At 41.4% G+C, this 25,114-nt stretch overlaps 1 protein-coding gene across 3 annotated transcripts; it reads right to left on the minus strand.

The window, feature by feature from the left end:
- On the minus strand, window positions 1-25,046 carry OGFOD1 (2-oxoglutarate and iron dependent oxygenase domain containing 1). Of its 3 annotated transcripts, none has more exons than XM_025447554.3 (13): window positions 24,610-25,042; window positions 22,466-22,611; window positions 18,228-18,274; window positions 14,846-14,946; window positions 11,469-11,585; window positions 10,794-10,885; window positions 10,459-10,587; window positions 10,077-10,190; window positions 8,364-8,443; window positions 7,803-8,116; window positions 3,790-3,912; window positions 3,264-3,322; window positions 1-754 (listed from the first exon to the last, which is right to left on the minus strand). In XM_025447554.3, the coding sequence occupies exons 1-13, from the start codon at window positions 24,974-24,976 to the stop codon at window positions 593-595; spliced, it is 1,851 nt and encodes a 616-aa protein (XP_025303339.3). In that variant the 5' UTR covers window positions 24,977-25,042; the 3' UTR covers window positions 1-592. The 3 variants fall into 3 exon arrangements, with proteins under 3 accessions (XP_025303339.3, XP_025303338.1, XP_048960179.1); XM_025447553.3 differs by lacking the exon at window positions 24,610-25,042 and adding an exon at window positions 24,304-24,549; XM_049104222.1 differs by lacking the exon at window positions 1-754 and adding an exon at window positions 1,108-1,212 and having other exon boundaries at window positions 24,610-25,046.
- Between the last annotated feature and the right edge of the window lie 68 nt (window positions 25,047-25,114).

A 25,114-nucleotide genomic window follows, 5' to 3' on the forward strand; every position in this document is an offset into this window, starting at 1 on the left:
TGAACCTTGAAGTCTTTATGCTAGGTGAAATAAGCCAGTTGCAGAAGGACAAATATTGTATTGTTCCACTTCTATGAACCGAGAGCGCCAGAAAGTGGAATAGGGCTGGGGGCTTCCAGGGGCTGGGGGTGGGGAGTTAGTCTTTAATGGGGACAGAGCTCCAGTCCAGGAAGATGGAAACGTTCTGGAGGTGGATGGTGATGACAGGTGCACAACCACATGAGTGTATTCAATGTCACTGAAGTGTACATTTAAAGTTGCTTAAAATGGTACACTTTATGTCATGTATATTTTACCACACACAAAAACTTTTAAAAAATCACTAAGGAAGCCCATATGGAAAACAAAAAAGTGAACATAAAAAAAAAGAAAGAAAAGAAAAGAAAAGAAAAGAAAAAAAAGCCTTTTTTTTTTTTTTTTAAATCAAGAGAGAAATACCTGGCTCCAAGCCCAAGGTCTAGATTGAGGACAGTGATGAGGAGTCCTACCACACACAGATTCTAAGGACACCATCACACGGGTCACCTCGTGGCTTTTGCGTACTTCCCAGTACCGAGGAGGGGTCTCTTTCTTTCAGTTTTGCCCAGCCCTGTCATTCATAATAGACAAATGAAAAGTCCCAGAAACCGGTTCTATTTGGGAAAGCTTTCTTTTGTTCGAGGCTTCGGTGGTTAATATGCTTGACAAATTTCAGAGTCTCTCTGTCTCTGTAGACCAATGCCAAAGAGTTGTTTTCTGGATTCACTGTTAGCAGCTGAAATAAGTAAATATAATGACACATCAGAACACAGAACTTATTCTCAACTCTTTTCTTCAATGATTCACCATGAAACAGATGGTTTTCACATCATGTACTCAGACTGGCAGTAGAGGATCTTTAAAAAGATCCTTTACTAGGAGGAGCCTCTGGCTGTCAAGGCATTTTCGTGAGTCCCATTCCAGTACATACCCAGAAATATTTTACCTAATGCATTTATTTCTTACTATATTGAAAGATTTCATGGGAATGCACCATGTAACTATTAGCTTACGTGCAATTTCTCAGTAGAGTAGAATAAATGCTTACTGATCATCCTTTGGCATCTTTATTCCTTGCTGGGTACTTTTTTTTTAAGTTTATTTTTAGTAATCTCTATTCCCAACAGGGGGCTTGAACTCATGACCCCGAGACCAAGAGTTGCCTACTCTTCCAACTGAGCCAGCCAGGTGCTCCTAGAAAGATATATATATATATATATATATAGATTGATCGATCGATATATAAATTTAAATTCAACTTATTAACATATAATGTATTATTAGTTTCTGAGGTAGAGGTCAGTGATTCACCAGTCTTATGTAATACCTAGTGCTCATCACATCATGTGCCCTCCTTAATGCCTACCACCCAGTTACCCCATCCTCCACCCCTCACCCCTCCAGCTACCCTGTTTGCTTCCTATGATTAAAAGTCTCTTATGGTTTGTCTCCTTGTCTGATTTCACTGTTTGATTTTTTCCTCCTTTCTTCTATGCTTCTCTGTTTGTTTCATAAATTCCACATATGGGTGAAATCATATAACTTTCTCTGACTGACTTATTTCACTTAGTATAATACCCTCTAGTTTCATCCATGTTGTTGCAAATGGCAAGACTTCATATTTTGATGGCTGAGTAATACTTCTTTGTATATATATTCCACATCTTCTTTATTCATGCATCTATCAGTGGACATCTGGGCATCTATTATAGACACTGCTGCTATAAACATTGGGGTGCAGGTGCCCCTTCAGATCACTACATCTGTATCTTTGGGGTAAATACCTAGTAGGGCAATTTCTGGGTTGTGGGATAGCTCTATTTTCAACTTTTTGAGGAAGATCCACACTGTTTTCCAGAATGGCTGCACCAGCTTGCTTTCCCAACAGTGTAAGAGGGTTCCCTTTTTTCCGCATCCTCACCAACGCCTGTTGTTTCCTGAATTGTTCATTTTAGCCATTCTGACAAGTGTGAGGTAGTCTTTCATTGTGGTTTTTATCTGTATTTCCATGATGCCAAGTGATGCTAAGCATTTTGTTCTGTGTCTGTTGGCCATTTGTATGTCTTCTTTGGAGAAATGTCTGTTCATGTCTTCTGCTTATTTTTTTAATATTTATTTATTCATAAGGGATACACAGAGAGAGGCAGAGACACAGGCAGAGGGAGAAGCAAGCTTCTCACAGGGAGCCCGCTGTGGGACTTGATCCCAGGACTACAGGATCACATCCTGAGCCAAAGGCAAGACGTTCAACCACTGAGCCACCTAGGTGTCCCTTTTCTGCTTATTTCTTGAATAGATTATCTGTTCTTTGGGTGTTGAGTTTGATAAGTTCTTTACAGATTTTGGATACTAGCCCTTTATCTGATAAGACATTTACAAACATCTCCCATTCTGTCAGCTATCTTGGTTTTGTCGACCATTTCCTTTGCTGTACAAAAGCTTTTTATCTTGATGAAGTCCCAATAGTTCATTTTTGCCTTTGTTTCCCTTGCCTTTGGAGACATGTCTAGCAAGAAGTTGCTGTAGCTGAGGTCACAGAGATTGCTGCCTCTGCTCTCCTCTAGGATTTTGATGGATTCCTGTCTCACATTTAGGTCTTTCATCCATTTTGAGTCTATTTCTGTGTATGGTCTAAGAAAATGCTCCAGTTTCATTCTGTCCAATTTTTCCAAAACCATTTGTTGAAGAGATTGTCCTTTTTCCATTGGATATTCTCTCCTGCTTTGTTGAGTTAGTTGGCCATGGAGTTGAGGTTACATTTTCTCTCCTTTTTTTTTCTTTTTTTTTTTTAGTCTTTAAAAATTTTCACCTTTACCTTCTATCCTTTCATTGAATTTAATATAATGTATATACAATATAATGAATTGCTCTGTTCTGTTCACCTGTCTGCTGAATACACACTATTAGAAATTAGAACCACTGCAGGGAGATCATCATGGATTTATCAGCTAAAGACACTGGCAGAAGGTCAAAAGACTGGGTCTCTGAAGGATGAAAGCTTCCTCAAGAATTAAAAAGGAGGGATGCCTGGGTGGCTCAGCAGCTGACTGTCTGTCTTTGGCTCAGGGTGTGATCCCAGGGTCCGGGATCGAGTACCGCATCGGGCTCCCCATGGGAAGCCTGCTTCTCCCTCTGCCTGTGTCTCTGCCTCTCTGTGTCTCTCATGACTAAATAAGTAAAATCTTAAAAAAAAAAAAAAAAAAAAAAGGACTAAAAAGGATAGTTTGCTGTCAGAAGCAACTTACCTCTTCATCTTCACCTTTGGCAATGTAGGAAGTAAAACCACCAAATTCTGGCTCCCAGCCTTACAAAGGGAAAACAAACAGCATTCAGAAAGCTCTCCATCATCTTCTTACATCACTGATCCCACATTGCTTAAAGCTGGGGAATCTGTGAGCTCAGTACTAGTAACTGATTCTATGAACTATAAGCTTGAATTTACCATTCAATCAACATTGAGTAAGAATTGAAAATGAAGAATTAAATGTAAAATGCACCTGGAAGGACAATTACATAAAAGATGTAGATCTGGGGGGTTAGTTGGTGGGAAATTATGGTTTGGTCCCCATCCCCCATACCTGAGTCAAAAATAAAATCCTCTGGGTTGGAGCCTGAAGTTCACGACCCCCCAAGATCCCTTCCAACAGGGAGCTTCTGTGATCTGCGATTCTGGCCAAGGCACATTACTTCTAAACTGGTTCAGCTGGAGAGAGCCACCAGGAGACTCCCTTCTTAAGGGAACAGTTCACTGTGGTCCTTTCTGCCTCTTACCTTCACAGCCACAGTAGAGAAGTAAGTCCAGGGCAAATTCAGTCTTGCTGTTGTCATGGATCAAAGTGTAGTGACCGGTCTTCCAACGCCTCAGCTCCCCCTGGCATGTGGGAACACTTGAGTCTAAGAAAAAATAACAGAAAGCCAGAAAAAACTTAAAATAATTTTGAAACAGGAGCGTCTGAGTGGCTCAGTTGGTTGAGCATCTGACTCTTGATTTCAGGGCTGTGAGTTCAAGCCCCCTGTTACGTTCCATGCTGAGTGTGGAGCCTACTTAAAAAAAATAAACAAACTTTGATGCAACTGCTAGATTGTGATGGAACAGTAAATAGGAAAGATGCAGTACTAAAGGGAAGCCATTCCCATAAACCTGAGCTACTGCTCCACCAAACCAGTCTTACAGTGATTGTCAGAAATGTGTCGTGTACTATTTGAGGGGAAAGCCTTGACACTCTCTTTCTTTCTAAGAAATTTTTGATGGAATACACATTTAGTTCCCAAAATAAAAAACTATAACGTGAATAAATGTTGTAAGTTTAAATGGATTCCCCAGCTGCCTGCCGTGTCTCCTATTATTAACACCTTAGTCTTAGTGTGCTTCACTTGTTACTATTGACAAACCAATGCTGATACGTCATTTTTGACTAAAGTCCATAGTTTACATTAGGGTTTACTCCTTGTGCTATACATTCCATGGGTGATGATAAATGCATAATGTTGAGCATCCATCATTATGGTATCTTACAGAATTGGTTTGAGTGCCATAAAAACGCCCTGTGCTCCACCTATTTCTTTTCTTTTCTTTTTTTTTTTTTGCTCCACCTATTTCATCCCTCCCTTTGTCCTAATCCCTCCCAACCACTGATTTCACTCTCTTTAGTTCTCCTTTTCCAGAAGGTCATAGAGTTGGAATTATACAATAAATAGCCTTTTCAGACTGGCTTCTTTCACTCAGAAGATGCACTTCAGTTAGGTTCCTCATGTCTTTTCTGGGCTTGATAATGTGCTTCTTTTTAACTTCATCCTGTTGTAGTCAGAGAGGGTACTATCTATGATATCTTTATTTTTTTAAGTTTTCACTTTTCTAAAGATATTAAATAATCTTTCCACCCAACGTGGGGCTCGAACTCACAACCCAAGACCAAGAGTCCCACTCCACTGACTGAGCCAGCCACCCACCCCAGTATCTATCTTTTAAAATCTACCGAGACATAATCTGTGGCCTAAATTATGGTCTGTCCTGGAAAATGTTCTATGTTCACTGGAGAAGAAGGTATGTGCCATTGTTGTGGGGTAGAATGTTCTGTGTTTTTTTTTTTTTTAAAGACGTTCTGTCTTCACAGATCAGAAGTCTTTTTTTTTTTTTTGAAAGATCTTATTTATTTATTCATGAGAGACACAGAGAGAGAGGCAGAGACACAGGCAGAGGGAGAAGCAGGCTCCATGCAGGGAGCCCGATGTGGAACTCGATCCCAGGACCCCAGGACCACGTCCTGGGCCAAAGGCAGGTGCTTAACCACTGAGTTACCCAAGCGTCCCAGAATGTTCTGTGTTAAACCTGTTACATCTAGCTGGTTTATCGTGTTCAGTCCTCTTGGGCACTGACATCTCTAGCCACTACTGGACAACTGTCTCATTTCTCCCTCCAATTCTGTCAGTTTTTGCTTCATATTATTTTCAGAATGTCATCAGGTACAGAAACATCTGTAATCATTGTATCTTCTTGCTGTACTGAATTTTAAAAATATAGAATGTACTTCTTTGTCTCTTCTAATCTTTCTTTTTTAAAAAAAAATATTTTATTTATTTATTCATGAGAGACACAGAGAGAGAGGGGCAGAGATACAGGCAGAGGGAGAAGCAGGCTCCATGCAGGGAGCCCAATGTGGGACTCACTTCCAGGACCCCGGGATCATGCCCGCAGCTGAAGGCAGACAGTCCACCACAAGTCACCCAGGCACCCTAATCTTTTTGATTTAAAGTCTATTTTGTTTGGGTGCCTGGCTGGCTCAGTTGGTAAACTGCAACTCTTGATCTCAGGGTCATGAGTTTGAGCCCCAATGCTGGGCGTGGAGCCTACTTAAAAATAAATAAATAAAAACACAGTTTATTTTGTTTGATATAAGTAGAGCCACTCCCGCTCTCTTCTGGTTACTATTTGCATGGAACATCTTTTTCCATCTTTTTATTTTCAATCTATTTGTGTCTCTGGATCACAAGTGAGTCTCTTGTAGACAGCAGATAGTTTGAGTTCTGTGTTGCTGTCTATTCAGTCAATCTCTGTCTTTTGATTGTCATTTACATTTAAGGTAACTACTAGTAAAGAGAAATTTAAATCTGTCATTTTGCTCTTTGCTTTCTAAAAGCCTTACAGCTTTTTTGTCCCTCATTTCCTGTATTATAGTCTTTTGTGTTTAGTTGGTTTCTTGCTATTGAAAATGTTTAAGTTCCTTTCTCATTTTCTCCTATGTATTATTTTATAGCTATTTTCTTTCTGGGTACCATGCAGGTTACATTTAACATCCTAAAGTTATAAAACCTCTAAAGTTATAAAAGTTCTGGCCTTGTCACCACTTTTTTCTTTAAGATGATAAACTTTACAAACAGTTACTTTTCACATTTGCCTCTGTATTGCCACCTGCTTTGGCCCAGTGACTTGCAACCAGTAGATGCTCAGTAATAGAACAAAGCATCTTTGGCTGCCTGTATAGATATTTTCCAAGTTCCAGGTTCCCATGAAAATGAAACCAAAAAGGAAGAGAAGTTAACAAATACTTTTTTAAGAAGCCCACAAGGCCCCATTGATGTTCACCTGATTTCTTTTAGGGTCTAAGTATAGATGCCATTATCGATTCTCAAGGAAAGTCAACCTTTTTCTTAAAGAAAGGCTATCCTGTGTATTGACTGGCACAGAAAAAGCCACCTGGCTCTGGTTGTTCTAAGTATCTACGGTGACCAAAGCGACAGGTCAGTCAGTTTGGGAGGCCACAGAATCGTGTTACGCTGCTGTGGATTCTGTGTCTCGCTGCTGGCTTTGTTTCCGTGGGTACCTATCTCTCTTGTCTTTGCTCTTCTGACTGCAATAGGGTCCTTCTCAAGAAACAGAATGTAAGCAGGCTGAGTAAAACTGAGGAGAGGAATCGGGCACCAGATGTTCTTGTCTGATTTAGTAGGTGCCAAACTGTGTACACTGAATTGGTAGCTGCTCAGTTACTGGTGCCAAAATTTCCACAGAAGTCTAACCTCTTAAATTCACTATCTTTTTCTCTTTTTGATCTTGTTTGTGGAGAAGGAAAGACTTCCTGTACTTTTTTTTTAAGTCTATTTATTTATTTTTTTACTAATCTACACACCCCATGTGGGGCTCGAACTCATCCCCGAGATCAAGAGTCAAACGTTCTTCCACCTGAGCCAGCCAGGTGCCCCTAGACTTCATCTACTTTTAATAGTTTCCTTCTACCTATCTGCCCAAATTCAAGCAAGTTTTTCTTAGGCTATTATTGATCCTTAGCAGAAATAAGCCATTCACTTTCCTTTCTTTGATATTCTTGTGTTTTAGAGTAGTTTGGGGGCAAAGTCAGTCCTATTTCTGTCCAGTGTTGATATATTGTTAGCCTAATAAAATGTATGGCTGCTCCTCCAAACTAGAATGTTCTTCCCACAGATTCTTCCTGTTATTCCGATCTGAGCTTGGACAACTGCTCCTGAGACAGGCTTTTCTAATTGCCTGGTCACCTCAGAGGCCACTTGGGTTGTTTCTCAGCACACAACCCTATTCAAATTTTCTGCAAATGCCTCTCATTATGGTTTCATTGTGGTTTGTGGACACGTTTAAGCTCTGTCCTCTCCCTCTAGAATATAAACTCTGGGAGAGCGAAGACTTTGTTCTGTTCTCCAGCTCCCGAAGCAGGCCTAGCAGATCACAGATGCTCAAGAAATGTTTGCTGGATGAATCAATGGTTGAATGGTGAATGCTTAATGGTCACTAAGGATGAATCATAACCATGGCTTACCTTTCTTTGCTTCGTTTTCCTCTGACTCCGGGTCTGTCTGTTCCTGGCTCTGCTGGCTGCAGCTGCGGAAGGCTGTCTGCTTGCTTTCTGGCCCAGGGGAGCTGTGGCTTGTCCCTTCTTCAGTGTTATCAGTGGCAGAGGCTCCTTCTCCCTCTTTTTGGTTCTCCATCTCATCTTCTTCTGAAGGGGCCAAGAAGTGAAGTTTGAGGCCTGTGAAGTTGGACAGCAGCAAGAACAGAGCCTCGGAGCGAAATAATTCCATGCAGTTCTTCAGAATGTCGGGGAGCTTGGTCTCCTCAGCTTTCTCATAAAACCTGGAAAGCAGTGATGCCAGGCTGTTTATCAAAGGCACAGATGTACAATTATTCATGGGGTAAAAGCTGATCACCAGTTTTGTACCCCACTCCCTAAGTCCTTACACATCCAACTCAAGCACAAGTAGGCTCTGTCAAGGTGTGCTACTGGATGTCCCTGGGAATGAAACATCACCAGGGCCGATGTCCTATTATTGGAAGACAAATAGGCAGGTGCTGAATGCATAAGCAAATGTCTGGATGCTACCTTTTGTTAGGGGGACCTCGGCTGCTCCATTTCACATCTCCTTTCTCCAAAGCCTCACAGACCTCCGCAAATTTCTCAGGCTGGAAAATGAGCAAAGAAAGAAGCAGTTTGCAAGTCTCCCTAGGATCCCACACTGGTCTTACAGGCAGGACTGTACTGCAGAATCCTGCTGGCTGATTCCTAAAAAGGCCAGTAGACACTCATCCCCTTTGCCCAAGATCCCCCAGGCCTGATACAGTGCAGCCAGAACAAAGACTGATAATCATCAGCATGCCAAGACACTCCAGTATCAATTTGGGCTATTTCCACTAGTGGTTGTACAGCTCATGTCAAATCGCTAAACCTCTCAGACTACTGTATTTATAAAACAAAGATCATAATACAGTCTCTTCAATTCATAAGACGTGAGGAAAAACAGTTAAACTGCCTAACAGTCAACGTCATCACACTGAGAGTCTCTGTAGGCCTCACCCTTATGTAACCAACTTTCTAAATAGAAAAAGCCAAGTGTAAAGCAAGAAGCTGATTAATCTATTGAAATTTGCTTTCTATGTATATGTTTAACATAGCTTCCCAAGGAGTGTTCTCAAAACAGTAGCCCTATCAGCTGTAAAGGAGGAAAGAGGATCCCAAAGCCTGGTTTAGGTAAGGCTAAATAAAATACGATCAAACAAGTTTATTTACTATAAGACTTCTCAAATTCTTTGATATGCTAACGTCAGCTTTAAAGTTCTGAGAGAGACAGAGAGACAGAGAGAGTGAGAGACAGTATGAGTCTGTCTCAATCTTTTTCTCATGGAGGAAAGCTCTTGGGTTTGTGCTTCCATGGGACCCAGGGTCAACTGTGAAGCACCACACCACATCTTGTTTGGCTCTCACAACAACTCTTCAATATGAGCAAGGCAGCTCTCATCCCAGTTTCACTGATGATGAATTAAAAGCTCTAGGAAATTCAGTGACTTGCTCAGGTTAATAAAACCACAGAGCCAGGACATGAATATAAAGTCTTCTGACTCCTGATATACTTCCCTCTCTGCTGAAACACACTGTCTCGTCATTGTCAAACATTCATTAATACATGATGATCAGTTAATAATCTATTTTTTACTAAAAGCAATAGTAAACTTCTAGGAAACCATATTTGCTAAATGAATAGGAAGGAAGCTACCTACAGCTCCCTCTCAAGCATAGAAGTTTGTGTGTGTGTGTGTGTGTGTGTCTGTGTGTGTAGCACTGAGATTCCAGATAACTAGGTAACACACTAGGGACTCTTATTTTTTTTTAAAGATTTTATTTATTTATTTATTCATGAAAGATACACACAGAGGGAGGCAGAGACATAGAGGGGGAAGCAGGCTCCATGCAGGAAGCCCGATGTGGGACTCGATCCCCGGACTCCAGGATCATGCCCTGGACCGAATGCAGACGCTCAACCGCTGAGCCACCCAGGCATCCCCACACTAGGGACTCTTAACCCACTAAGCATACAACCAATACCAACGTTAGCTACTAGCATCGCTTATATATTTTATTGGAAGAAAAGGATGATACAAACATTCTAACCAGGAACTAACCAAAAACTCCTTTAGTGATGTCTATTCACCCATCCAAGCAGCAAGAAAGACAAAAGCACAAGTTGTTTTAACAATGAGATTTTGTTAGGGCCTGCTACTTACGTCCCCAAGATAGACTGGACAGGATGTGCTGGCTTACCTTAAGGAACTCCTTGAGGAGAATTTCAGACCTTTCTTCAAACTCTTCTTGAATTTGAACTTGGTAATCCATGTCCAGATAAGTAGGGTTGATCCAATCATACAAAATTTCATGCTTACAAAGAAGCAGCAGATGCAAAATGTGAATTAACAATTCCTATTGTCTTTGTTCTTACATCACTTCATGCTAGTAAAATATATGCAAAACCTCACTTTATTATCTTCTCCTTGTTACACTTAAAAGTGCTGGAAAACTGCCTGAGAAACACTATCAAAAGTTTACCTAAGAAAAGTGAAAGAGGAAACTCAAAGTCCAGTTTCATTATCAGGAAAACAAACCATACAGTAAAGCTTCTAAGATAAGAACAGGCGTTTATCCTTACATCTTGTGGGATGTGAGGGCTCCGAGGTATGAGAGGTTCAAAGTAGTTGGGAGGTCGGGTCAGTGAAGGACCATGAAACCAGCCACTTATAGACAAACGTGACTTTTCTTCAGATAGGACTTCAGACACCTGAAAGGACAAGGAGAGCAGCAGATGAATGTACCAGCTAAGTGGGAGGATGACTGGCCAGGGCGTGCCAATTTCCAGATCTGTCACACTGGATGTGGGTACCACCTGGCCATGGAAGTCCAACAGGAAGCTGTCACATTTTGTTAACAGAGGACTAAAAGGCATGATTCCTAGTACGCTATATATTTGTGGCTTATAATCTTTACCTGGTGAAAGGATACTGGAGACACTTCAAAGAAAACCAATGTGTTCCATGAAGGGATGAGAGACTTGACAATCTGCTTTGGTTGAAAGTGTTCTGCACCAGGAGAGAACACAACCACAAATGTGACTTCGTTACCACTGAATACTTTCAGGCTGCCTTGTTTCACTTTGACAGTTTTCAGATTTCTGAGGGGAATTTCATGTACCCTGCAGATCCCAAAATGCCACCCCCTTCCATCTGTTTCATTCATGCCTGCTAGTTCCACTAGGTGACCACTGTTCTTACTATGGCATCTGTCTGTTATCGAGGAGGGGGACAATAAGTTTGGAAAGTTTTCTAAAGTCAACATCTGGTGTTGGTCATTAGGAAACAACCCTGACTTCCTGTCAGATGGACTGGCCCCGGAAGACCGATGGCTCCAAGTAGCTTTCCAGGCGCTGCACTTTCCACGGTCATTACTCAGGAGTAGGGAATGACTACTCCTCATGTCAACAGACTCCCCCTCAGGAGTAATGATTCCAAGTACAATGTAGAGAGGTGGCTGTCAGGGCTGGTGTCCACTCCCCCTGAGACTGTCACCCGATTGAATGGCTTCCAGCTCCTTGGAGGAGTACATGCATTGTGTATAAGAGCTCTGAAGTGGCTACTAGTGCTTATGAGCATGTGCCTGTCTTACCATCAACGTCATACAGGTCCAGGGTGCCCCCCAAGCTCCTGTCCCAGGGAGGAACCAGGTACAGAATGAAGGCTATCCGGCGCCCTTCCAGCTCGTCGTCATGGCAGAGGAGGGCATCTGCAATAGTGCAACACATACTTTAACGTCCCTGTGACCACAAGGAGCAGCCACTAATCTGATCCTGCGATTTAATACTGGTCCATCTGATGTTCACCTGTACTGTGAGCTCCTCCAGCTCTGAAATGACATGTATCATTCCTGTTTTATAATCAGAGACATAAAACAGGGCATATGGAAAACTCTAAAAGCACTAAAGAGCAAATATACGGACAGATCCCAGGGATAATCATTAACAGTATTTTTTTCATATATTCTTCCAGTATTTTTCCTATACACATTTGCTTTAAAGAAAAAATGGGTGTCCTACAATGATTCTTTGGTGGATGTTTTATTATCTGGCAAGTGTCCATCTCTATCACTATACACACCTGTCATTGATTTTTTTAATGGCTGTATAGTTATTCTACTATACAGATTATGAATTATCTTCTTTCTCCTTTAATTATCTTCTACCTAGGCACCTGGGTGGCTCACTCAGTTAGGCATCTGCCTTTGGCTCAGGTCATGATCTCAGGGTCCTGCGATCAAGCCCCACATTGGGCTTCCTGCTCAGCGGGGAGCCTGCTTCTCCCTCTCCCTCTGACCCTCCCTTCCACTCACATTCTCTCGATCTCTCAAATAAATAAATCTTTTTTAAAAAACCCTTCTACTTGTTTCCATTTCTCACCTATTAAGAAAAATGCTTCAATGACCAAATGAACATCACTGTACATAGATCTTTTGGTACTGGTTCCTGTTAATTTCCTGAGCTAAAACATCTAAAAGGGTCAGGTGGGACTAAGCAAGGTAGGCATCCGTGCAGGGCAGGAGAGGGAAGGTATGCTACAGTGAACTGTGATTGTTCACACATGGAGGGATTGTTTTGATAAAGAAATACACTGAAAATAATGGAAACCATGGTTCTCATTGCTGAGGAAGGAAATTACAAATACGGAAATGGAGAAATGTGGGATTAACCCTATGGTGTTGAACTGGAACTGTAGGAATCAATGTGAATTGAGTTTCCTATGTATGTAGATATTTATATAGTCAGATATCTACATATTTCTAGATCTTCTAGATAAACACATAAATTCACATGTGAATGTACATGCATCCGTGTTTGCTGCCTCTTTTCTACTGAAAGGCCTGGGAGCAGTGATGCCCTAATAGCAAAAACACCTAGCGTCCAGATCCTGATTTTTAAGCAGCATTTATCACTAAAAGCAACCAAGGTTCTTTGGAAGACTGGCAGACTCTGAGTCTAGAGCAGGGGAAATATAAGACAAGCTTGAAAAATCTTGTTTTGCTAGGAAATAAGATATATAAGAATGATGGGGACACATCAACAGGACATGGAAATCAGTTTAAAGGGGCTCCCATTGATTAAATCAGGGACAGTATGAGCATCACTATAATACAGCAACTGATTATAGCCCATTATATAAACAGTAACCCTTAAGTCTACACTGACAAATATATGAATAAACAAATGGAAAGAGGGGAAGGTTTCCTTTACAGCAGAATGATAACTAATAAGTGTAAAGGAAATGATTTTATTATTAAAAAAATTACCATTTGGCAACTGCATAAGTAATAATTTAGCAAGAAATGGCAGAGGATGCTAAAACAAGCAAATTAAAGTTGGAGGAGAAATGGGATATTTACATAATCTTTGAGTATCTCCCCAAAAAATTCTTATTAACTTACAGAGAGAAAAAGAATTAAGTTTACAGTGGGAAACGTGACATCAGCTACCACCTTAAGTAATCAAAGTTAGTATGACTAGACCAATACACATAGAAACCATGTACCACTTGATGTAGTTAAAACAAAACAAAAAAAAAGCATAATTAATTTTGTAACATTCCTACCAAAAACGCAAGGCTTGAATCTAATCACGAGGAAGCATCAGACAAACCTAATTGAGGGAAGATTTACCAAATGAGACATCTGCAAACCTTAAAACCATGAAAGTCCAGGCAAAACTGATGAACTGTTCTAGATTGAGAGAGACCAAACCAGGCATGACAGCTACGTGTACTGTGTAATCCTGGATGGGATCCTTTGGCCAAGAAGTACCAAATAACTGAAATTGAATGGAGCCTATGGATTAGATGGGAATAATGTATTGATCTTAATTTCCCGATTTTTTAAAAAAGGCTTTATTTATTTGAGAGAGAGTATGTGTGTGAGAGAGAGAGCACAAGCAGAGGGAGCGTCAGGCAGAGGGAAAGGGAGAAGCAAGGCTCCCTGCAGAGCAGGGAGCCCAATGTGGGCCTTGATCCCAGGACCCCAGGATCATGGCCTGAGGCAAAAGCAGACACTTAACTGACTGAGCCACCTGGGCGCCCCTTAATTTCCTAGTTTTGATGGTTTATTGCCATCATCTAGGAGAACGTCCCTGTTGTAGGAATTATTGAAGTTCATAGGAATTATGGAGCAGTACAGCAACTTACTCTCAAGTAAAACAGGAAAAATTATTTGTGTGAAGCTTGCCACTTTTCTGTAGGTTTGAAATTATTTCAATTAAAAAGGAAAAAGTTTTTAAAAAGCGTGTATATTGGGACTCGTCCTGCGTATCACTCAGTTATCCTTAAAAAGTTGTTACCAATTTATACTTCCCCATTATACTTTATACTGTATGAGAGTAAACTCAAGTCAAAATTTCACTTAGTAAACAAACCAAAACACTTTTTCTTTCAGGTGAAAAAGCAAACACGTTTTCAAAAAGACATTTCTATGCTCACAAAAGGGAACTGGTGACAAAGGATACCTCTGAAGAGAAATGGAGACAAAGAGAAGGTGCTGGAGCCTGTCAAGGTTTACAATGCATCCTTCTATGCTGTTCCAAGTTTTTTCCTTAAGAATGTAGTCCATTATTACCTTCAAAAACAATAACAACAGAAAGAAAAGAAAAAGAGGCTCCAAGCGATATTTGCTCCCTAGGAAGCCTAAGAGTAGTTTACAATACTACCTCTGAGTTTCCTGACACTGTACCCGAAGTCGGCATGTGTGTGCATTATCAGCATTTTTCTGAAAATTTGGTCAATGGCCTCCATCATATTTCCACCAAAGAGAACCACCGCTTTATCCCTTCCAATAAGATGGGTGTTTCGGTGTTTGAGCCGGGTCAAATTTTCCTTCTTAAGAAGCTCCCACTGCTGTGAGGGGACATGTGCAAGTCTAGGATCCTGGCACGCCAATGCTATTTTGCTGCCACTGTTTAGTTAAAAGCCTGCGAGTCCTCCAGACATCAAGGGCTTTATCTTTCTTACCGGAGAATTCATATTTAGCACAGGACATGTCAATAGTTGATTCCAGGTCAATCTGGGAAATGTCAGCAAGCCAGGTCCGGAAATCCTCAAACAGAACTTTCCTAGAAATGTCAACAAGGGTAACTTGTTAGCCATAGTGTTTGGATCTCAGCCACAGCTACTTTTTCCTAGAGGCTGCAGTAGCCCCTTAAGGACTTGGAACCGAAATAAAGAGAAAAAAATACAAATCTCTCTACTGTAACAGATTTTTGTTCTGCTGTTTCATTTTACTTTCTTCCTCTTAAATTCATATTATGCCCTATCACAGCAGTGCTTTGCCCTCTCTCATAATTTATCACACCGATGTTCCTTTCTGAGGTTACTGATTTTTAGATATATTTTCCAGCACTAATACTATTCCACTGGTTAGTGACCACTTGGGTGACACTGTTGCAGATTAAAAACTTTAAGCTGTAATAATGGTGAATATTATGCTGTGTAGGATCTGGAAAAACTCTCATAGAAGTTCTGATGCTAGCAGGATACCAATAAGAGATGCTGAACATTCCCATTCAACAGCTAATGTGGCTCTCTATAGAAATCTCTTTAACACAATTTATAACTCACTCAGCCAATCAAATTTGAAATTATGCTACTCTTGAAGAATTGAAAACATTTTGAAAGGACTTATATCGGTTCACATTTTGCACAGACAGTTTTTGGATCATCTTCCTCCAAATGTACATAACTCAAATTCCCATAAAATGCAACTACGCTGTTCATAATTAAATATCATGTCTCCAGGCTGATCTCCTAAAATTTTAATCTACACTATGCATTGCCAATCCAAAAAATTCTATAAAGCACTGTGCTAGGCTGGTCTAACCAGAAGTGCCATGTAACTTCAAAAACAGAGTTGCAAGTTATATTGAATGAACTAGCAAAGTGCTGAAGGAGGCTTGGGTTGTGGGTGGCAAACATTTCTGCAAAATCTTGACACTTTAAGCAATTATTATCAAAGCCTTAAATCCTTCTTTTACTGGTAGTATTGGTTTCCTCAAATGTATTCCATAAAAAGCTCTTTCTATAGTTTCTCTATGAGAGTGTCATAAGGACAGGGTTATTTTATCATTATTCTCATTTATTAATTGAATTTATCAGAAAAATCACAGAACCCAACTAGTAAGTATAAAGATCACCTTTCTATAGACTATGGAATCTCATCTCTCACATCATCTGGCTGTTATCCTGTGGGTACAGAATGGAACCTCAGTCCCAAAGGAAATGCTTACCAGAGTCATGCTGTGAACTAAGGGGATATTTTAAAGTGTGACTGCCTTTCTTTGGAACAACAACAACAAAAGGTCTAAGTAAATATGAAATATTATGAGTTACAGTTAATTCATGAGCAATACTTCAGAATCTGGAAGAAATAACCATCTGTGCAGGTTGCCATTTATATACGAAAATGTCCCAGAGGAAAAAAGAGAAAAAATGATTTCTGCATAACAAAAAAAGTTATTACAAAGTAACATGTGCTACTGTAGCAAAACTAAGTGGGGAAAAACACTCTATAAGTAAAAAGAAACTGTTAAAAAAAAATCTGAAATCCTACTAGCCAGATTTAAACATTCCATTCTTCTGTCTTTTCCTTTGCACTTAGATAGCCAAACAGATCCCTTTTTGAAAAATCATTCACACTGTGTGTGCTGTTTTGCCATCTTTTCTCTTGACAAGTGCACTGCATCAAGTCTAACATGCCTCCCCTGTAAGAAGTATTATTTTACATATTACTTAAAAGTGTTGGGATCCCTGGGTGGCGCAGCGGTTTAATGCCTGCCTTTGGCCCAGGGCGTGATCCTGGAGACCCGGGATCGAGTCCCACGTTGGGCTCCCGGTGCATGGAGCCTGCTTCTCCCTCTGCCTGTGTCTCTGCCTCTCTCTCTCTCTGTGTGTGTGACTATCATAAATAAATTAAAAAAATTAAAAAAAAATGGCTTAAAAAAAAAAAAAGTGTTGCCAGTTAAACTGGGACACAACAGTAATTTGTGAGACACCGGATCTCAGCAGTGCTGACATGTAAAAAAAAAGAAAACGTATCTTAGAATTAGTGAAATCAGGTTTAACTTTTTCGTCCTCATGTGTAAAAGTTCACACATATTGTATTTAACTGCTGCAGTTTCCTGCTCATGCTTGTATCATCATCTATATAAATCTCAACGCATGGTCATATTATTTGTACACAATTTTTCACTGTTTTGGGGTGCATGGGTGGTTCAGTGGATTGTGTATCCGACTCTTGATTTTGGCTCAGGTCATGATCTCAGGGTTGTGGGACTGAGGTCTGCATCAAGCTCTGTACTCAGGGGGAGTCTGCTTAAGATTCTCTCTTCCTGAGCCTCGGTGTCCAACGAAAGATGAATGGATAAGGAAGATGTGGTTTATGTATACAATGGAATATTACTCAGCTATTAGAAATGACAAATACCCACCATTTGCTTCAACGTGGATGGAACTGGAGGGTATTATGCTGAGTGAAGTAAGTCAGTCGGAGAAGGACAAACATTATATGTTCTCATTCATTTGGGGAATATAAATAATAGTGAAAGGGAATATAAGGGAAGGGAGAAGAAATGTGTGCGAAATATCAGAAAGGGAGACAGAACGTAAAGACTGCTAACTCTGGGAAACGAACTAGGGGTGGTAGAAGGGGAGGAGGGCGGGGGGTGGGAGTGAATGGGTGACGGGCACTGGGGGTTATTCTGTATGTTAGTAAATTGAACACCAATAAAAAATAAAAAAAAAATAAAAAAAATAAATATAGTTAATGATAAAAAAAAAAAGATTCTCTCTTCCTCTGCCCCTCCTCTAACACGTGAATGCTCTTTCTAAATTAATCTTTAATTTTTTTTTTCATAATTTTAAACATTACAACACGAGAACTTGTATGGGATTTTTGAGCATATCCTTGATTATTTTCTCAGGATAAATTCTTTTTTTTTTTTTTTTTACAGGATAAATTCTTTTAAGTTGAATGACACTACAAAAAAATAAGCACAATTTTAAGTTTTGATAGTTTTTAAAACCATCATCTAAGAAAAACTGCAGCAGTGTATAAAGGGATCTATACTTTGTTAACACTGGGGGTTTTGAATATTTTCCAACCTAATATGTGAAAAATGGTTCCAGCAGTGTTTCCTTGATTACTAACAAGGTTGAACACTGAGAAGTTGGACTCAGACTGACTTGAGTTTGCATCTTAGCTCCCTCTGTCTTCATCTAGGAAGGCCTGAAGAAGTTACTTAATCTCTCAGTCTGTTTCCTCCTCTATGAAATGGGATAATAACATAATGTTATATGACATAACATCTTCCGCACCCGACAAATATGATCAGTTGTTTACCTTAAAGCACAGATGTGAGGCTCTCGTCTCTTCTTCAAATCATCAGACTTGATCATAAAAAAGGAAAAAAGGAAAAAAAAAAGCATTTCCTTTATCTATTAGACACACAGAGGAAAGCAGTTCAGGGAGTGCCCTCACAGTATTAGCATCGTGGTGAAGAGCCTGAACTCTGAAGCCAAGTTGCCTGTGTGTGATGCACGGCCCCTCTAATGGGAGCTCAGGTGGGTTACTTAACCCCTCTGTGCCTTATTCATTCAACAAATACTTAAAGAGTTATTGACAGTAGAGCTTATATTCTTTTTGATGGAGACAGACAGTAAACATAAAAAGCTAATGGTTAGTATGAAAGAAAGTGACAAATGCAGAGGGAAAACCAGCAGGGTATGAGGTTACTAGGCGTGCAGAAGTGGAAAGGGGCTTGTGAGTACAAACACAGTGGCCAGGCTAGGTTTTGCTGAGTGGAACAAAGCCTTGAAGGACGTTGGGAAACATGCCAAGGGAATATCTAGGCAAAGAGATTTGAGGTTCCAGGATGCCTGGAGGGCTCAGTTGGTTAAATGTCTGACTCATGATTTTGGCTCAGGTTGTGATCTCAGGGTCATGAGATCAAGCCCTATATCGGGTACCCTGCTCAGTGTGGCATCTGCTTGGGACTCTTTCTCCCTCTGCCCCTCCCCATTGTACTCTCTCTCTCTAAAAATAGATAAATAAATCTTAAAAAAAAAAAAAAAAAAAAAGGAAGAAGAAGAAGATTCAAGGTCCTGAGTGTGAAGCATGCCTGGCCTAGAAATCCAAGGAGACTGTGTGGCTGGAGCAGAGGGAATGTGGGGAAGAGCAGGAGATGAAGCCAAAGAGGCAATAGGATGCCTGGGAGCTCTTCTAAGTAATTCCTTCTGCCAACGAAATGAGGAACCATTAGAGGTTTTGAGCAAGGGAGTAACAGGATCCCATGTACATTTTAAAAAATTGAGATAAAATTCACATAATTTAAAATTTACCATTTTAACTGAGTATGTAATTTAATGGATTTTAGTATATTTGCGGTGTTGTGAGACCACCACTACTGATTCCAGAACATTTATCATCCCCACCCCCAAAAGAAACATTATATCCATTAGGCAGTTAGTCCTTCATACTCTTCTCCCCCAGGGTCTTGGCAACCATTAATCTACTTTCTGCCTCTCTATAGGGGTTTGTGTAGTTGGGACATTATATATAAGCAGAATCCTATGGCACATGGCCTTGCACATCTAGCTTCTCTCAACACATTCCCATGGCTCCTCCATGTTGCAGCAGCATTACATGCCATTCCTGTTCCTGGCTGAGTAGTATTCCATCATGTGGAAAGACCACACTCACCTGTCCGTTCATCCGGTGATGGACATTTGGGTTCTTACCACTTTTTAGATATTATGCATGATGCTGCTATGACAATTTGTGTACCTGTTTTTATGTGAACACGTTTTCAATTCTCTAGGGTCCATTGTTGTTTTAAAAGAACACAATGGCTGTGATTGTGTAGGTGGGCAGAGTGAAAGAAGGAAGACTAGTTAATACCTAACAGAATAATCCTCATGAGAGGCAAAGATGCCTTAGACTGGGTGTTAGCTGTTGGTAGTAGAAGTGGAAGGAAGTGGGTTTTTCTAAATATGTTTTGAAGACAGAGACTGCAGAATTTCCTGACGAACTGGTATGAGGTGAGAGAGGACCTGAAGGTTTTTAGCTGAAGCCACCTAGAAAGATCGATTCACTGGGATGGGGAAAACTGCAGGTGGAGCTGATTTAGGAGGAAAAGATCAGGAGTTTAGTTTTGGACCTAAGTGTGAGCCACTTAACACATATCCAAGAGTAGAGGCAAAGCCATGGGATTCCCTGGAAATCGGCCTGGAAGTGGCCCAAGGGCGAAGCCCTAAAGTACTCTCTCATTAAGAAGTCAGGTACAGGGGGCCTGAGTGGCTAAGTCAGTTAAGCCTCTGCCTTTAGCTCAGGTCATGATCTCAGGATCCTGGACTCAAGCTCCATGTCGAGCTCCCTGCTCAGCGGGGAGTCGCCTTCTCCTTCTATTCCTTCCCCTGCTCTCTCTTCCTAATAAATAAATAAAATCTAAAAAAAAAAAAAAAAAGGCAGGTACAAAATGAAGACCTACCAAAGGAAACCAAGAGCTTGCTAGAGAGGCAGAAGGAAGACCAAGAGAACATGGCTCTCTGAAAGTAAAGAAAATGTATCCAGGAGAAAGAAGTAACATAGTAGCTCAAGTGCTGCTGGGAGGTCAAGTAAAATGAGTCCTGAAAACCCATGCCTGGATTCATTAATATGAAAGTTGTGAGTGACCTTGAAAATGTAGTTTCAGTGGAGTTGTAGGTAAAAGCCTGATGAAAAGTGGGCTTAACCAAGAATGGGGAAAGTATTTGAGAAAATACATATAACTTATATGGAACTTTACTGTCGAGAGGAGCAGAGGAATGAGGTGAAAGGCAAAGTTAGGTCAAAAGTATTTTTTCCTTAGGAACAGCTTTCTTTTGTATGTCACAGAGGTGGACCAGAAGAGAAGAAAAAGACAGATGTATTCCCTTCATCTGTAAAACAGGAATAGTAATGTACCTCCTTCATATGACTGTTGAGGACTTAATGAATTAATCACTATAAAAGCACTTAGCATGGCATAAAGCAAGCACTCAATAATACTTGCTTTAAGATATAAAGAATATCAGGCAACTCCTAGTGACACACTTGCTTAGGAGGGTTGTAAGACGTCATACACTTAATTATTAAGGCGATTCATAGCACAAGCAAAGAAAAGGGGATACAAGCAAAGTTTGAAGGGACAGGAGACTGAAAATAGGTTTTACATTTACTGTTTTAGGATGAAGTTCAGTCCCAAAGTGAGCGTAGTAAAAACTATTTACAGCAGAGAAGAGTTTTGCCAAACACCCATGTGATCTAAAGTAATCTTTTTTTCCCCTTCTCATTACCCAGGGTCCTTTTTATTATTTTGCCACTCACTGACATCACAGAAGTATTTTCATCTACCAAACTGCATTAGGTAAAAACCAGTTTGACTTCTCAGTTTTAGTAATCAGAGATACATATGTCCATAAACCAACAAAGAGACCTAGTGTTATTGTTGTTATTAGTGTTATTGTTATTAGTGTTATTGAAGTTGATATAATTACAAAGGCGGACAATTGTGGCTTTTAATTAACCTATGTAACTTTACTAAGATAACAGCTTCATTTTCATCAGGTTTCCTGCATTATTAAGAGTTGTATGGTGTGTGTATTTAAATTGGCTAATTCAATTATATGTATAAGGCCCAAAGATAGACCGGGGGATACAATCAGCTCTAGTGCAAAAGAATAGAAGTAGGAGAGGGAAATCCTGTTATTTACTCTCTTATCCTAAATAAAAGAGAATTCAAAGGGTTAAATGCAAAGAAAACAAAATAATTCTTCATCTTTTTCATTTTTACATTATTCTGTGATTTTTAAGAGCTGATATCCTTGAGATTTTATAAAGGATTTCCAAGAGTGATGTACATCATGCACTAAAAAGATATTTCCCTCAAGCTGGGGAAACCAATGACCTATATTTCTGTACCTGGACTGAGCCCTGTCTTTCAAGAGTAGAAATACCAGCCTTGATTTTGATGTGGTCTTTCCTGCCAAATTAAATAGTCCACCAAAAAAAGAATAGATCTAACTCTCCATGGGCGTACTGCAATGCACAGCATACTGCAATACATCAAGCCACCTAAAATAAAGACGTGAACTCAAAAATTTAAATGGGTATTATTTTCCAACATACAACTCTCTTCAGCATACTAATTCCCAAAATGTACTTACCCCCCGCCCCCTTTTATTTCAATAATGTACTTAACTCACTGGCTTACTGTATTTCTTAACTATCTGTCATCATCACTAGCACCTCTCTTATTTTTAGATTTTGAAGTCTGACAAGGAACTGTCAGAGGCTTCCGTGCAATACACCTAACACATCATTAACACTCAGTAAGCTAAAAAACAAACAAACAAACAAACAAACCCAAAAACAAAACAAAACAAAAAACCACTCAAATACTCAGTAAGCTCATGTGGAATGAATGAGTGCTTTTCACAATGTCAAGGCAAGGACCCTCCAAAGCAAACTCGATTTAAAACCTCAAATCTAAAGGTAATGAATGATTTCGTAGATAATGAATTTCTGAAGTGGAAGGGTAAATGTCAAAGGGACATAAATACCTGTTGGAACTTATATAAATCATTATACTTTTCATGGAAGTCCAAGTTCAAAAGTTCCTTCTGAAGCCCTTCCAGAAAGTTTTGGCTTTGGATGAAGTTGGGGATCACACAGTGAAGAAAGGGATCCATGTCCATGACAATGGCCTCTGTTGGAAGGAAAACATTACTTATGGCTTTTTCTCCTTTTATATTTTTGATGTGATTAGCAGAGCAGAGAGAATACAAAAGGGAATGGTCATGAATTTTCAGAAACCTAGTACTTAAAGATTAGGGGGAAGAAGTATAAGCTCTTCCCTTTTTTCTTTACCCATTCAAGACTCCTTTTTAAACATATTGTACTTAAAATACCGGTCCTTAGGAGTACTGGTGATATCACTAAATTAAGGTTCCTGCTCTTTTATGAGTTTTTAATATTTTAAATTTTTATTTTTTTAAGATTTTATTTATTTATTCACGAGACACACACACACACACACAGAGATATAGAGGGAGAAGCAGGTTTCCTGTGGGGAGCCTGATGTGGGACTTGACTCCAGGACCCCGGAATCATGACTGAGCTGAAGGTAGACAGACGCTCAACCACTGCACCACCCAGGTACCCTACTTTTATGAGTTCTTTAGCTTGACAATTAGCTATTGAACTAAATATATTTTAGATTCTTTATTCATTTTCCCCAAACTTAAACAAGCAAGTTAAAAATGAGAATAGAAGGGTGCCTGGGTAGGTTAGGCATCCAGCTCTTGATTTCGGCTCAGGTCATGATCTCAGGGTTGTGAGGTAGAGCCTTGCAGCAGACTCCACACTGGGTGGGGAGCCTGCTTAAGGTTCTCCCTCTCCTCTCCCTCTGCAGACCCACCTTGCAAAAAAAAAAAAAAAAAAAAAAAAAAAATGGAAAGAGAGAATAGCATTACTGGCTGGCAAGTTTTCTTTGACCCTGCCTTTTCTTTCCCCAGGTTACAGTTAGAGGCATATATATATATATATTTAATCAGTTCTAGCTAACTCTCTGATGCCTTGATTTCTGTCTCAACATTTTCCCTACTGCCTCTGATACTCTAGATTAGGTACCCTCTAATATTAATAGCCACCACCACCACCCACCCCGTGCCAAACACAGTGGTGCTTTACACCCTTGAGGTCACTTCATCTCCTGGGCAACCCTTTGGTAGACATATCATCACTGTTTCCATCCTACAGCTGAGGGTATCGACAAGTCCCTGCGTGTACAGAGCTTGGCCTTTAGACACTAGGCTCTCCCTTTCTACGTGCATCCAGGCACCCAGGACTCACCCCCCTCCAAAGCACTTCACGACTGAAACAAAAATCACGGCAAACTCTAGGAGGGAAAGCGTGATGCAAAGCAGAATTCTCATCCTCTAAAGCGGCATCTGAAGCCGAGGCCGGAATCGTTCAAGGTGGGTTCCTTCCCCTGCTCAACACTCGTTTACTTCCACGGGTCGCGTGGCCGGCTCACAGGCGTGTAAAGGCGAGTAAGCTCGGGTGCCAGCTGTCTGGCAGCTCACCACAAATGCCCTGGCTACACTATTTTGGGATAACCGATCACTGCCCTCGGAGGAACTACGAACTCGGCGTGCCCTCTGCTTCCCCAAACTCTCGGGCCTACGTTTCTCGGTCTTCTCGGATTTCTAAACCCACACCGAACTTGGAATGGTAGAGAGCAGCAGGAGAGTGAGAGGTGGCCGCCGTCACGCCGTCTCCCAGGGCCTCCTGTCTCGCGGCCCTGCCGCCCGGGGTTCGGGGGTTCGGGGGTTCGGCTCGATGGCAGGACTCGAGCCCGACCCCGGGCGGCAGCTCCCCCTCCACAGCGCCCAGTTACCGTGACGGAACGGCGTCCGGCGGCTCCAGGCCTCGGACACCTGCTTTTTCAAGGTTTCTTCCGTGACAGCGTCCGAAAACTCCGCTATCACCTCCTTCTTTCCCTTTTTCCCCGCCCGGCCCGGGCTGGGCTCAGCTGGCCGCTTCCCATTCATCTCCTCTTAAGCTCCAGACCCACGCCACACTGATGAAGCAGCTACTTCCCTAAGCTGACTACAATTCCCAGAATGCCCGTTTCCCGTGTTCCCCAGCGCCGCCCAATAGGAATTATAAAAGTAAGAGGAGGTGGAACCCATTCGTGACTTACCAATGGAAGCTCCAGATATTGCGGCCATCTCATCAGCGATTGGCCCAGTGGCGCTTAGGCAAGCAGGCCACCGCCTCTCCACTTCCTGCCGCCAGAGGCTCCGGATGCACTTCCGGCGTGCCTTCGCCTCCTCTTGCGCTCTCCTGTTAATGGCCGGTGGCGGCTGCTGAGGGGGACGCAAATAACCGCTGCCGGCGCAGGGAAAGTCTCCCTGCCCGCCCCGCTTCTTCTCGCCGCCAGTACTCGAGCTCGCCAGCATGTCTGTGGTGCCGCCCAATCGCTCGCAAACCGGCTGGCCCCGGGGGGTCAACCAGTTCGGCAACAAGTACATCCAGCAGACCAAGCCCCTCACCCTGGAACGCACCATCAACCTGTAAGTGAGGCCTGGCCCTGGCGCTCCCTCGCGCGCGCCGCCCCTCTTCGTGGGCGCTCCCAGAGGCTCCCGAGCTCCTTCCGGCGCGCCCCCGGCGGGCTCCCCGCCTCCCCGCCTCCCCGCCGCCGCCGC

The sequence above is a fragment of the Canis lupus genome, chromosome 2, assembly GCF_003254725.2.
Source record: "Canis lupus dingo isolate Sandy chromosome 2, ASM325472v2, whole genome shotgun sequence".
NCBI lineage: Eukaryota > Metazoa > Chordata > Mammalia > Carnivora > Canidae > Canis > Canis lupus.

Excerpts from the sequence above, each read along its gene's own strand:
- OGFOD1 (XM_025447554.3), bottom strand. The coding sequence starts at position 24,976 with ATGGTGCGTTCCAGGGTGAGGGGCTTGGTCTGCTGGATGTACTTGTTG. Across the intron at positions 18,275-22,465 it reads ATTTATATAAGTTCCAACAG|TCTGATGATTTGAAGAAGAG; the intron begins GTATTTATGTCC and ends TTTATGATCAAG. Across the intron at positions 11,586-14,845 it reads TGCTAAATATGAATTCTCCG|ATGCCCTCCTCTGCCATGAC; the intron begins GTAAGAAAGATA and ends GCACTATTGCAG.